Source organism: Podarcis gaigeae (genome assembly GCF_964106915.1).
Source record: "Podarcis gaigeae genome assembly, chromosome: 13".
Lineage (NCBI taxonomy): Eukaryota > Metazoa > Chordata > Lepidosauria > Squamata > Lacertidae > Podarcis > Podarcis gaigeae.
In genome coordinates this window covers 3,356,218-3,369,294 of record NC_139689.1, presented here as the reverse complement: position 1 = coordinate 3,369,294, position 13,077 = coordinate 3,356,218, and the positions used below count along the sequence as shown (strand labels likewise).

General features: G+C 48.8%; 1 protein-coding gene across 3 annotated transcripts in view; it reads right to left on the bottom strand.

Annotated features, from left to right (window-relative positions):
- Nucleotides 1-3,618: 3,618 nt before the first annotated feature.
- Nucleotides 3,619-13,077, bottom strand: part of PLSCR3 (phospholipid scramblase 3) — a 28,850-nt gene continuing 19,391 nt past the window's right edge. For all 3 annotated transcript variants that reach the window (XM_083707074.1, XM_083707076.1, XM_083707075.1), the window contains 3 exons: nucleotides 10,707-10,868; nucleotides 7,987-8,148; nucleotides 3,619-6,515 (listed from right to left, as the gene is read on the bottom strand). In XM_083707074.1, coding sequence (XP_083563200.1) covers nucleotides 6,453-6,515; nucleotides 7,987-8,148; nucleotides 10,707-10,868 — 387 coding nt within the window. In that variant the 3' untranslated portion in view covers nucleotides 3,619-6,452. The remainder of the gene's footprint in view (nucleotides 6,516-7,986; nucleotides 8,149-10,706; nucleotides 10,869-13,077) is intronic.

Here is a 13,077-nt window from a genome sequence, read left to right as displayed (position 1 = left end):
TGGAGGGGTGTTTTACAAATGAGGGGGGGCAGCGCCACACATGCATGCACCAAGTCAATGTGGTTTAAAACTGGAGGTCTTAGTAGGCCACAAGCTTGATGCGAGTCCACAGTGTGTCGCAGCAGCAAAAAAAAGGCTACTGCAATTCTAGACTGTATCAATAGCCGTCTTGTGTCCAGACCAAGGGAAGTTATGGTACTGCTCTGTTCTGCCTTGGCCAGACCACCCCTGTATACAGTGGCACCTTGGTTCTCAAACTTAATCCGTTCCAGAAGTCCGTTCCAAAACCAAAGCGTTCCTAAACCAAGGCGTGCTTTCCCATAGAAAGCAATGCAAAACGAATTCATCCATTCCAGACTTTTAAAAACAACCCCTAAAACAGCAATTTAACATGAAGTTTACACCCTAACGTGACGCGGGTGGCGCTGTGGGTTAAACCACAGGACTTGCCGATCAGAAGGTCGGCGGTTTGAATCCCTGCAACGGGGAGAGCTCCCGTTGCTCAGTCCCTGCTCCTGCCCACTTAGCAGTTCAAAAGCACCTCAAAGTGCAAGTACTGTAGATAAATAGGTACCGCTCTGGCGGGAAGGTAAACGGTGTTTCCGTGCGCTGCTCTGGCTCGCCAGAAGCGGCTCAGTCATGCTGGCCACATGACCCGGAAGCTGTAGGCCAGCTCCTTCGGCCAGTAAAGCGAGATGAGCGCCGCAACCCCAGAGTCGTCCGCGACTGGACCTAAGGGTCAGGGTTCCCTTTACCTTTACCTTACTCCCTAACAATACCATTGATGCATCAAATGAAAGCAATAAACAATGTACTGCAGTCGCACAATCAATCAGTAGCTGAACTGGGTTCCACGGTGCCACAAAAACAAAAACACAAAATAAATAGCAAAAGCAGGCAGACATCAGTGTAACACTCAAAACGGAAGCGCAGCACTCGATACGGAGAACGTTCAGCTTCTGAAAAAAGTTTGCAAACCGGAACATTTACTTCCGGGTTTGCGGCGTTTGGGTTCCAAGTTGTTTGAGTCCCAAGGCGTTTGAGAACCAAGGGACCACTGTACTGTGTCCAGTTCTGGGTACCAGAGTTTAAGGAGGATGTTCACAAGCTGGAATGTGTGCAGAGGGCGAGCAAGATGATGAAGGGTCTGGGAAGCAAGCCTGATGAGGAACGGTCGAAGGAGTTGGGGATGTTTAGACTGGAGAAGAGAATGAGAAGAGAGATGATAGCCATCTTCAAATATCCGAAGGGCCATCACCGAGAAGGTGGAGCAAGCTACTTTTCTCCTGCTCTAGAATAGGACCTTGAACCCATGGATTCCAGTTACGAGAAAGGAGATTGCGATTCTAAGATTCTATGATGCTATGTTCTTAATACTTAAATTGATGCATCAATTTTTCCATCAACACTTAGAATCATAGAATCCTAGAGTTGGAAGAGACCACAAGGGCCATCGAGTCCAACCCCCTGCCAAGCAGGAAACACCATCAGAGCACTCCTGACATATGGTTGTCAAGCCTCTGCTTAAAGACCTCCAAAGAAGGAGACTCCACCACACTCCTGGGCAGCAAATTCCACTGTCAAACAGCTCTTACTGTCAGGAAGTTCTTCCTCATGTTTAGGTGGAATCTTCTTTCTTGTAGTTTGGATCCATTGCTCCGTGTCCGCTTCTCTGGAGCAGCAGAAAACAACCTTTCTCCCTCCTCTATGTGACATCCTTTTATATATTTGAACATGGCTATCATATCACCCCTTAACCTCCTCTTCTCCAGGCTAAACATGCCCAGCTCCCTTAGCCATTCCTCATAAGGCATCGTTTCTAGGCCTTTGACCATTTGGGTTGCCCTCCTCTGGACAGGTTCCAGTTTGTCAGTGTCCTTCTTGCACTGTGGTGCCCAGAACTGGACACAGTACTCCAGGTGAGGTCTGACCAGAGCAGAATACAGTGGCACTATTACTTCCCTTGATCTAGATGCAATACTCCTATTGATGCAGCCCAGAATTGCATTGGCTTTTTTAGCTGCCGCGTCACACTGTTGGCTCATGTCAACTTCCAATGCTTCTTCTAATAGACTTCCAAAGCAATAACAAAACATCACAGAAGCTGCAGAGTTGAGCTTTTGGGAGGTGGCACTCCCAGAAGCACACTGCAATCTCTTTGTGTTTCTTCCCCAACCACCACCACGACGTTCTCCTCCTCATCCACCTGTCAGTGCTGATTTCCCAAGTCCAAGCCTGACGCTCTAACCACTACACCCCACTGCCTTCCTAGGGTCCTTCTGCTCTGGGGCAGCTCTATAAATTAAGTAGGTAAATTGATACAGGGAAACCAAAATGTCCCTTAGAGAAGGCTCTGAATATTTTCCCCGAAGCTTGAATTTGTTTTATTCTGCACTGTTTCATTCGATGAAAACCGCTTTGATATTCTTTCGTTAAAATATAACGCAGTGTGGAATTGAAATGAACAGTAATGATAACAAATTCCACTGAGGGAGAAAAAAAAAGATTTGTAGACCTTTCATTGTGGTGACCTGCAAGCCAGGTTTAAGGTAATTAGCTTTTATAGTTGCGTTTCGAACAGAGCTCTGGGGGAGATGAAATCGCAGGGGGTTGGACTGGATGATAATAAATTAATAATAATAATAATAATAATAATAATAATACCCCACCCATTTGGCTGAGTTTCCAGAGCCACTCTGGGCGGCTCCCAATCGAGTGTTAAAAACAATACAGCATTAAATATTAAAAACTTTTAAGAGGGCTGCCTTCAGATGCCTTTTAAAGATAAGATAGCTGCTTATTTCCTTCACATCTGAAGGGAGGGCGTTCCACAGGGCGGGCGCCACCACCGAGAAGGCCCTCTGTCTGGTTCCCTGTGACCTCACTTCTTGCAGGGAGGGAACCGCCAGAAGGCCCTCAGCACTGGACCTCAGTTTCCGGGCAGAACGATGGGGGTGGAGACGCTCCTTCAGGTCTACTGGGTCTTTGAGGCCGTTCAGGGCTTTCAAGGTCAGCACCAACACTTTGAATTGTGCTCGGAAACATACTGGGAGCCAGTGTAGGTTTTCAAGACCAATGTTATATGGTCTCAGCGGCCGCTCCCAGTCCCTAGTCTAGCTGCCGCATTCTAGATTAGTTGCAGTTTCCGGGTGATCTTCAACCCCACATAGAGCCCATAGCAGGAGTCCAAGCGAGAGATAACCAGAGCATGCGCCACTCTGGTGAGACAGTCTGCGGGCAGGGAGGGTTTCATTCTGCGTACCGGATGGAGCTGGTAAACAGCTGCCCTGGACACAGAATTGACCTGCGCCTCCATGGACAGCGGTGAGTCCAGAATGGCTCCCAGGCTGCGCACCTGGTCCTTCAGGGGCACAGCTGCCCCATTCAGGACCAGGGAGTCCTCCACACCTCCCCGCCTCCTGTCCCCCAGAAACAGTACTTCAACCTCAATCCATTAGCTGCCATCCATCCTCCAACCGCCTCCAGACACTCACACAGGACCTTCACTGCCTTTACTGGTTCAGATTTGAAAGAGAGGTAGAACTGGGTGTCATCCACATACTGGATGACCCTTGAGTCGAGGCGTCGGGAGAAAAGTTACAAGGCGACGCAACGGACTGCAGAACAACTACATACATTTATTCTTTGGTTTGCTGCGGAGGAACAGAAGGTACGGTCAAGGAAACAAGGCACTCGCCTCTCTTGCATCCCCCCCGAAGGAACCGCTCCTTCTACAATCCCGTTCGCCTGTCCGGCTCAACACCAGCTCTGAAGACGCCAGCCATGGCCAGGTCGATGAGACGCGAGCCAAGTTGTCCAGCTGTTTCCTTCGGCCAGCAGCCAATTGTCCTGTCGCTCGCCTCGACCTCTCTGAAGTTTTGACGGTGGCTGGATTTCGTCACGTGCAACCCGCCAACATCGTGCAAATCGCCTCTCGCTCCTTCACAGCCTCCGTCCTCGTGAACCGCCGCTGTCAACTCGAAAGGCTTCGACTTTTACCCTCTTTGTTTTCTTTTGGGGCGGTGGAGGGGTGAGGAGGGTCTAAAATACCCCCCTCCGTTTCCTCTCCCTATTCCCCCTCCGGTGACCCAAACCCACCGCAAGACACCAGAGGTGTAAACATTTAAATATATATATATATATATATATATATATAAAACACAAAGAACGTTAAGTGATATTATGCAAGCGTTGGGTTTCCTCGGCGTACGGGGAGGTGCTGCTGCAAACCCGACGTTAGAGGGGAACAACAACAACCCCCCTATCCCTTTTTTATTTTTTTAAAAAAAGGATAGACAGGGGCGTTCCCAAGTTTAGTGGTTAAGGCAATGTGGCGTGGATGACCAGTGTGCAGATCTGTGAAGTGGTTTGATATCTCGGTCGGAGACCAGAGGCTTTCTGGGCAGAAGCCCAGAAGAGATTAAATGGGGATGAGGGCCTAGTTCTGACAGTGAACCCCCCCAGAAGAAAAAAATGTGCAAGGGAGGTTTGGGAAGGAGATGAATGATCCAACATCCATGCTCTCTTGCGCTTTCTCATGGCCCAACAACAAAGTCTGCTTTCTTAAAGTCATTTTCTCCAACATTATACCTTCCATCTCTCTCTCTCTCTCTCTCTCTCTCTCTCACACACACACACACACACACACACACACACACACACTCAGGCTCTGTGCCACTCATTCAGTTAAGAGCACACTGCGCCACTGCACAATGGGTATTTTGAGGCGCCCACAACAATATTTCAAATTTTCCTAATGTGCCCTCGGGTCTAAAGAACACTGGGGACTCCTGCCCTAAACCAACGAAGGCTAGTTTCAAAACCAAACACCGAGCGAAAACAACCAGAAATGGAGCAAAACTCGGGACTGCGGCCCTCGCTCACCTTGCGCATCATGTGTCTCAGAAATGGGGCGCAAAACTCGCGCAGCAGCAACTGGGGAACTCACTCCCACAGGGACGGCCACCAACCCAGACAACTCTAAAAGAGGATTTGACACCCTCATGGAAGAGGCAAAGGCTATCTGGTCACAACAGCTATGCCTCCGCGGTCGGAGGCAGCCATGCGCCTGAATATCCGTTGCTGGAATCCACAGGTGGGGAAAGGGCTCGTGTTCGAATCCTGATGGTGGTTCTCCATAATGGGCATCCGGTTGGCCGCTGTGAGAACGGGGTGCTGAGACAGACGGATCCTGACCCAGCGGGCTCTTAACTTTTTATTGAATGTTTACGACCTGGCTACAGCTCATCATTGCGACGCCTGGAATCTCCCAAGCCCAATATCACCTCTTTTTTCACTATTGAAAAAGGCCGGCTAATGCTTTTTCGTGCATCCGAGTGTCGTTGCTGGTTTCTGTGTTTCCAGAAAGGAACATCTCATTTCTCTTGAGCCTGCGCCCTCCCTTCCTATTGTCTCAGCCGGGAGTTTGAAACTTGACCCTGCAGCCTCTGTAAGCAACCTTAATTAAATCCAGCTCTCTGCCGTTGCAGAAATGAGACGCCGGCCTGATGGAAGAGACCTGAGAGGCTCCAAGCCTCGCTCCCCACATTTTAAGGCTCGGTGCTCCGAAAATGGCAGAAAAACGTGTGCACAGCAACAGCCGTAGCAATAGCCGCCTCTTTGCATTCAAGGATGGCCTACTCCCTCGGAGGCCCATTCACTTTAGGCACCTCAAAGCGCAGGGATTAAAACCACAGGCTTTGGTCCCAATCCAGACCCTGCCAAAGAAAACACCGATTCAGCCCCACACACGGCCTTCGCAAGACACCCAAACCTTTTGCCAGAGATCATAAGCACCTAAAAGCCTCTTGCTGGGCCAGATCTGTCTAGCCAGAATCCTGGTCTCACCACGGCCAACCAGACGCCCACCATGAGAAGCCCCAAAGCAGGATCAGACCGCAAAGGCCGCTCTCCCCTCGTGTGGCTTCAGAAACAGGTATGTAGAAGCAATGCTGTGTGAATTTGCCTAATGTTTTCTGAAGCCATTTAGGTTAGCGGCCATACCACTTCCTGTGGCAATGAGTTCCACAGGTTAACGATGCGCCGCGGGAAGGAGGACTTGGGGTTGGGCTGGATGACCCTCGGGTGCCCCTTTAAACCGTACAAGTCTGTGATCTCTGTGGGGTTGGGGGCCTTGTGCAGAAAGCAATACCCTTGGTTGCCCAAATCTTCCTCAAGCTGTTTCGGAAACAAGTCACTCCAGAGCAGGAACCTAGGACGTTTTAAATTTTTCCCTCGTTTTTCCTTCCATGTGGATTTGAACAGTGTGAGGGGCCACGAGCCTAACTCAGGGACACTATTGTCGCTCTTCCTTTCGCAAACATGCAAACACACACACACACACACACACACACACACACACACACACACACACAACCCGCTGCCCCGCTGTCATGTCAGAACTGGGAAAAGGGTCCATTGAGAAAAGAGGAAATCCCGGTTTTGAGAAGGTTCTAGCTTGTGATCACCGAACTCCTCTGTCCGACTTCCCCCGTCTTCTCAAAAAACATGAAATCCTGCAGAGAGAGGAGAGGAAAAACCAACGGTAAAGTAACGTAACTTATTTATCCATCTACAAATTCATTTTAATATTTTAATGTTTCAATATTTTAATGTTGTATTTTAATTTTGTTTTTAAGTTGTAATCATTCAACTTGTTTTTATTATTGCTTGTAAGCCGCCCTCAGCCCGGCCTTGGCTGGGGAGGGCGGGGTATAAATAAAAATTATTATTATTATTATTATTATTATTATTATTATTATTATTATTATTACAATGGTGCGATTTATTGTCGGTGGGTTTTATGTTCTGCAGACAGACACCCCCCCCCAACCCAGGTAGATCAGCTCCCCGCCAGATGTTTCGGACCACCATATTTTTTGCCCTGTAAGACGCACCTGACCATAAGATGCACCTAGTTTTAAGAGGGGGAATGCAAGGGGGAAAATATTATTTAAAGGGAGCGCTGAGCAGAGCCTGTATGCATCTCCAAGCAGGGAGAAGGGCAGCCCGTCCTTAAAGGGAGCGCGGCTCTTGGGGGCTTTTCCGAGAGGTGGGGGAAGGGACAGAGGGGCTAAGCCAGAAGCCAGAACAGCAAGAGGGAGGGCTGTGCAGCAATCCCTCTCGCTGTTCTGGCTTCTGGGATAGCTGCGCAGCCTGCATTCGCTCCATAAGACGCACACACATTTCCCCTTACTTTTTAGGAGGGTAAAAGGTGCGTCTTATAGAGTGAAAAATACATTGGCACCCCCAGATGCTATGGCCGAGTTGTGATCCAAAACAGCTGGAAGGAGTGGCTGGGGAAGCCCAGCCAGATGGGCAGGGTATAAATAATAAATTATTATTTTTATCATTATTAGGCAGCTGATTGTTGAAGCACCACTTTAGCTAATAGGCCCTCCCGCCACCACCGCCGCACAGAGTCCTGGGCTCTGTGGTTTAACCCACAGCGCCACCCGCATCCCTTGCAAATAGCTTTAGATACCTATTAAAAAGGTAAAGGTAAAGAATCCCTGACAGTTAAGTCCAGTCGCAGACGACTCTGGGGTTGCGGCACTCATCTCACTTTACTGGCCGAGGGAGCCGGCGTTTGTCCACAGTTTTTCCAGGTCATGTGGCCAGCATGACTAAGCCGCTTCTGGCAAACCAGAGCAGCGCACGGAAACGCCGTTTACCTTCCCGCCGGAGCGGTACCTATTGATCTACTTGCACTTTGAGGTGCTTTCGAACTGCTAGGTTGGCAGGAGCAGGGACCTCGCAATGGGAGCTCACCCTGTTGCGGGGATTCGAACCGCCAACCTTCTGATCGGCAAGTCCTAGGCTCTGTGGTTTAACCCACAGCGCTACCCGCATCCCTTTTTTTAAATGTCTACTTTGTTATATTTGTAATTATGTAAGCCACCTTTTCGTGTTGTATGCCGGCTTGAGCATTCTTTTAACTGCGGAAAGGCGGTGTGCAATTAAAAGGATGACGATGATGGAACTCACAATGAGAAAACACGCTCCCAAAAGCACCGCCTTGATCTTGACGTCGAGATCCATGGGAAACTGGATGCCAAAGTTGTCTGTGTCGGTGAAGACCTCCTTGAGGAGTCCACTCCACTGCTTGCTGATCCGCCCGACACCTCGCGATTCGTCGCGGGTCTTCACCTGCAGGAAAGTACGGAGAGGTGCAGTCAGCAACGCAAGCCGTGACATCAGAGGCTCACGCCCCAACACAGGAAGTGACCTCATAAGCCACCCCGCCGTCCATTCAAAGGAAGTGACCTCACACACCAGCTTCGGAAGCCACTTTCTGTTCCACCCTGGACAGGAACCGACGACTCCAGCTTTGCTTTGGATCAGGGTGGATAAAAATCAATGATTTTTTAAAAAAATAAATTTTGAAAAAACCGATTTTTTTAATTTAAAATGGATTTTTTAAAAAAATTTAATCGGATTTTTAAAATAAAATGCTTTTGGAGGAAAAATCTTTCTAAAGATAGTTTTCTGTTTAAGTTACATTATAGTCCAAAGGCTATTCATCAGGAAATAAGGATTTGTTTTGAGGTTTTCATGTGTGCTAATACTCAGTCTAAGTTTATGTGTGTATATAAAAGTTTAACTACATCAAACATGTATACTATAATGTTATTGCTTTAGTTAAATAAATTGTTTAAATTGTTATCAAGGAATTGATTATTTTTCTCCTTCCAACAAAGTACAGCAGAAAAGTTGTCCAAATATAAAGTTAACTCATTAAACCTCGCAATAATTTCATAATTATCTGTCTATGTACAGTGGTACCTCGGGTTAAGAACTTAATTCGTTCCAGAGGTCTGTTCTTAACCTGAAACAGTTCTTAATCTGAAGCACCACTTTAGCTAATAGGGCCTCCCGCCGCCGCGCGATTTCTGTTCTCATCCTGAAGCAAAGTTCTTAACCTGAAGCATTATTTCTGGGTTAGCGGAGTCTGTAACCTGAAGCATCTGTAACCCGAGTTACCACTGTAAATCTAAATCAAATAAGTGTTGGAAATGTGAAGAGAAAGACAGTTCCTTTTATCATATGTGGTGGTCCTGCGATAAGGTTAAGGCTTACTGGGAAATGATATGCAACAAAATGAAAAAGATTTTTCAAAATAACGTATGGAAAGAAAACAACCAGAAGCTTCTCTTTTGGGAATTATAGGGACAGAACTACCTACCTACACACACACACACACACACACACACACCGAGATTTACATTGTTGGCAAAGGGCACTTTGCACATGCTCAGAAGCTGTGCATCCTCTGGAAAAGAAAGACGTGGTGGGGCGAGCAAGAAGATTTGGCTCGTACATTCGAATAGTGCATAGCTGTCAACGTTTCTCTTTTTTTAAGGGAAATTCCCTTATTCCGAATAGGATTCCTCTCAAGAAAAGGGAAAAGTTAACAGCTATGAAATAGTGAGCATCCTTATGAACGATTGCCCAAAATTTAAGTACAGCTCGAAATACCATTTGCTCTTGAGTAGACCGTGAGGTGTGATGTACAGTGGTACCTTGGGTTACATACGCTTCAGGTTACAGACTCCACTAACCCAGAAATAGTGTTCCAGGTTAAGAACTGCTTCAGGATGAGAACAGAAATCGGGCTCCAGCGGCAGCGGGAGGCTCCATTCGCTAAAGTGGTGCTTCAGGTTAAGAACAGTTTCCGGTTAAGTACGGACCTCCGGAACGAATTAAGTACTTAACCTGAGGTACCACTGTACACATTTTGGCCAGTTTGTGTGAAGCTTCGCCACTTCTTCAGCCTCTGTGGCTAACCGTGGCAACCAATATGGTTGGCAACCAATATGGCAGCCTTGCGGGACGTCACTTGCTGTCATGGCTGCCACCTCACAGCTGATTTATCTGTTGGGTACCATATCAAACTATGGTCTGAAGCTCAACATCAAAAAAACGAAGATCGTGGCCACTGGTCCCATCACCTCCTGGCAAATAGAAGGGGAAGAAATGGAGGCAGTGACAGATTTTACTTTCTTGGGCTCCATGATCACTGCAGATGGTGACAGCAGTCACGAAATTAAAAGACGCCTGCTCCTTGGGAGAAAGGCGATGGCAAACCTAGACAGCGTCTTAGAAAGCAGAGACAGCACCTTGCCAACAAAGGTCAGTATAGTTAAAGCTCTGGTTTTCCCACTAGTGATGTATGGAAGTGAGAGCTGGACCATCAAGAAGGCTGATTGCCGAAGAATGGATGCTTTTGAATTCTGGTGCTGAAGGAGACTCTGGAGAGTCCCATGGACTGCAAGAAGATCAGACCTCTCCATTGGGAAGGAAATCAGCCCTGAGTGCTCACTGGAAGGACAGATCCTGAAGCTGAGGCTCCAAGACTTTGGCCACCTCATGAGAAGAGAAGACTCCCTGGAAAAGACCCTGATGTTGGGAAAGATGGAGGGCACAAGGAGAAAGGGACGATGGAGGACGAGATGGTTGGACAGTGTTCTCGAAGCTACCAGCATGAGTTTGACCAAACTGCGGGAGGCAGTGGAAGACAGGAGGGCCTGGCGTGCTCTGGTCCAGGGGGTCACGAAGAGGCGGACACCACTAAACGACTAAACAACAACAACAACAACACCATATCAAACGGCCCTTCGCCAACAATGTAAATCTCGGGATGTGTGTTTGTGTGTGTGTGTGTGTGTGTAGAAGTCTCCCAAACTGCCGTTCGCTCCCATGAGCACCTCAAAGTTGACGTCCCCGCCACAGCTGCAGGCGAAGCAAGGGCCCAGAACGCGAAGCACGGTCTCCTTCTCAACGTTCTGGATGGAGAACTTGGGGTTGAAGGGGTGCCACGTCTGAACCACGTACCCGATGGTGGTGCCCGGTGGGCACTGAACCTCCAGCTGTGGGCAGAAGAGAACAGTTTTGCGTGTTAAATTGCTGTTTTAGGGGTTGTTTTCCAAAGTCTGGAACGGATCAATCCGTTTTGCATTACAGTCACACCTCGGGTTGAATACGCTTCGAGTTGAGCGCGTTAGAGTTGCGCTCCGCGGCAACCCGGAAGTAACGGAGCACATTACTTCCGGGTTTCGCCGCCTGCGCATGCGCAGACGCTCAAAATGGCGACACGCGCATGCGCAGAAGCGGTGAAGAGAGACGCATGCGTGCGCAGACGTGCTGTCGCTAGTTACGTTTGCTTCTAGATGCGAACGGGGCTCCGGAACAGATCCCGTTCGTATCTAGAGGTACCACTGTACTTTCTACGGGTAATTGAGTGCCTTGGTTTTGGAACGCTTTGGTTTCGGAACAGACTCCCGGAACGGATTACCGTATTTTTTGCTCCATAAGAGGCACTTTTTCCCTCCTAAAAAGTAAGGGGAAATGTGTGTGCGTCTTCCGGAGTGAATGCAGGGGGGAAAGCCCCCAAAAGCCGCACACACGCTCCACGCAGCTCTTGCAGGCTTTTCCCCAAGAGAGAAGGGACTGACGAGGCAGCGATTCTTCAAACAGCTCTTGTTTATTCACAGGCCAGAACAGAACTGAACTGAAGAGTTCAGTCAGCCTGCTAATATAGAGCTCCACTACAACGTGACTGTAACAATATTCTAAAACTATCCAATCCCTGAACGTTACTTTCGATCCCTTATTTGCATAACTATCTACAGTACCCCCCTGCTGGCCCTGGGTGCAGTGGCGTAGCGTGGGTTGTCAGCACCCGGGGCAAGGCAAGTAATTTGTGCCCCCTAACCCGTAGATTTTAGCAGGGAGCAGAGAGCTGCGAGTGCGAGTGCGCCCCCCCCAGATGTTGCGCCCGGTCCAGCCGGCCCCCCTGCACCCCCCACGCTACGCCACTGCCAGGGTGAGAACTTCAGTACAAAACATCCCCACCTCCCGCAAAAGCCATGTGCTCTTTAAAGGGCGCACAGCTTCTGCGGACTTTTCTACAAGGTGGGGGAATTCCCCCAGCTCACAGAAAAGCCCGCAGGAGCCGCACACCCTTTAAAGAGTGCATGGATCTTGCTGGCTTTTGCGGGAGGTGGGGGAAGGGACAGAGGGCAGCCCCTCAGTCCCTTATCCCCACCTCCCGGAAGAGCCCCCAAGAGCCGCACTCCCGTTCACTAGCCGCGTGGAGCATATGTGGGGCTCTTGGGGGCTTTTCTCCCAAGGAGGGAGAAGGCAGCCCGTCAGGGAAAAGCCTGTAAGCGCCGCACACATGCTCCACGCGACTCGTGAAAGGGAGCGCTGAGCGGAGCCTGGGATGCATACAGGCTCTGCTCAGCGCTCCCTTTAAAGAATATTTTTTCCCTTGCATTCCCCTTCTAAAAACTAGGTGCGTCTAATGGTCAGGTGCGTCTTACGGGGCAAAAAATATGGTGCGTTTGAGAACCAAGGTACCACTGGACTCGCCTTTTCCCCAAACCAAAAAGTCCCAAACATTGCAAACTCGTAAGCGAGTCCCTCCCTCCTTTTGATCATTTTGGCCTTTTCTGAACCCTTCCCAACTCTTTTAACAACATCCTCCTAATTCTTAATTCTAAATTATATTCCGGAAACTTGGAAGATCCTGAGGGGCCAAAAAAAGTGGTTGTATCAGAAGCAAAAATACTTGTTTGGATGAATTGGAAGAGTCGCAAAAAGATTCCACTGTGCAGATGGATTGATAACATGGACAGATTAGCTACGTATGAAAGAATTGCTTGTCGGCGCAAAATAAGAATGGAGAAATACGAAGAAATTTGGAATGAATATCAAAGTGACAAGGTGGAAAACAGTGGGAAATAGAGGAGGGAGAGAGTGGTGATATTCAGGCATAGGGATATTAAAGGTAAAGGTAAAGGGACCCCTGACCATTAGGTCCAGTCATGGCCGACTCTGGGGTTGTGGCGCTCATCTCGCTTTACTGGCTGAGGGAGCCGGCGCACAGCTTCCGGGTCATGTGGCCAGCATGACTAAGCCACTTCTGGCAAACCAGAGCAGCGCACAAAAACGCTGTTTACCTTCCTGCCGGAGTGGTACCTATTTATCTACTTGCACTTTGACGTGCTTTTGAACTGCTAGGTTGGCAGGAGCAGGGACCGAGCAATGGGAGCTCACCCCGTCACGGGATTCGAA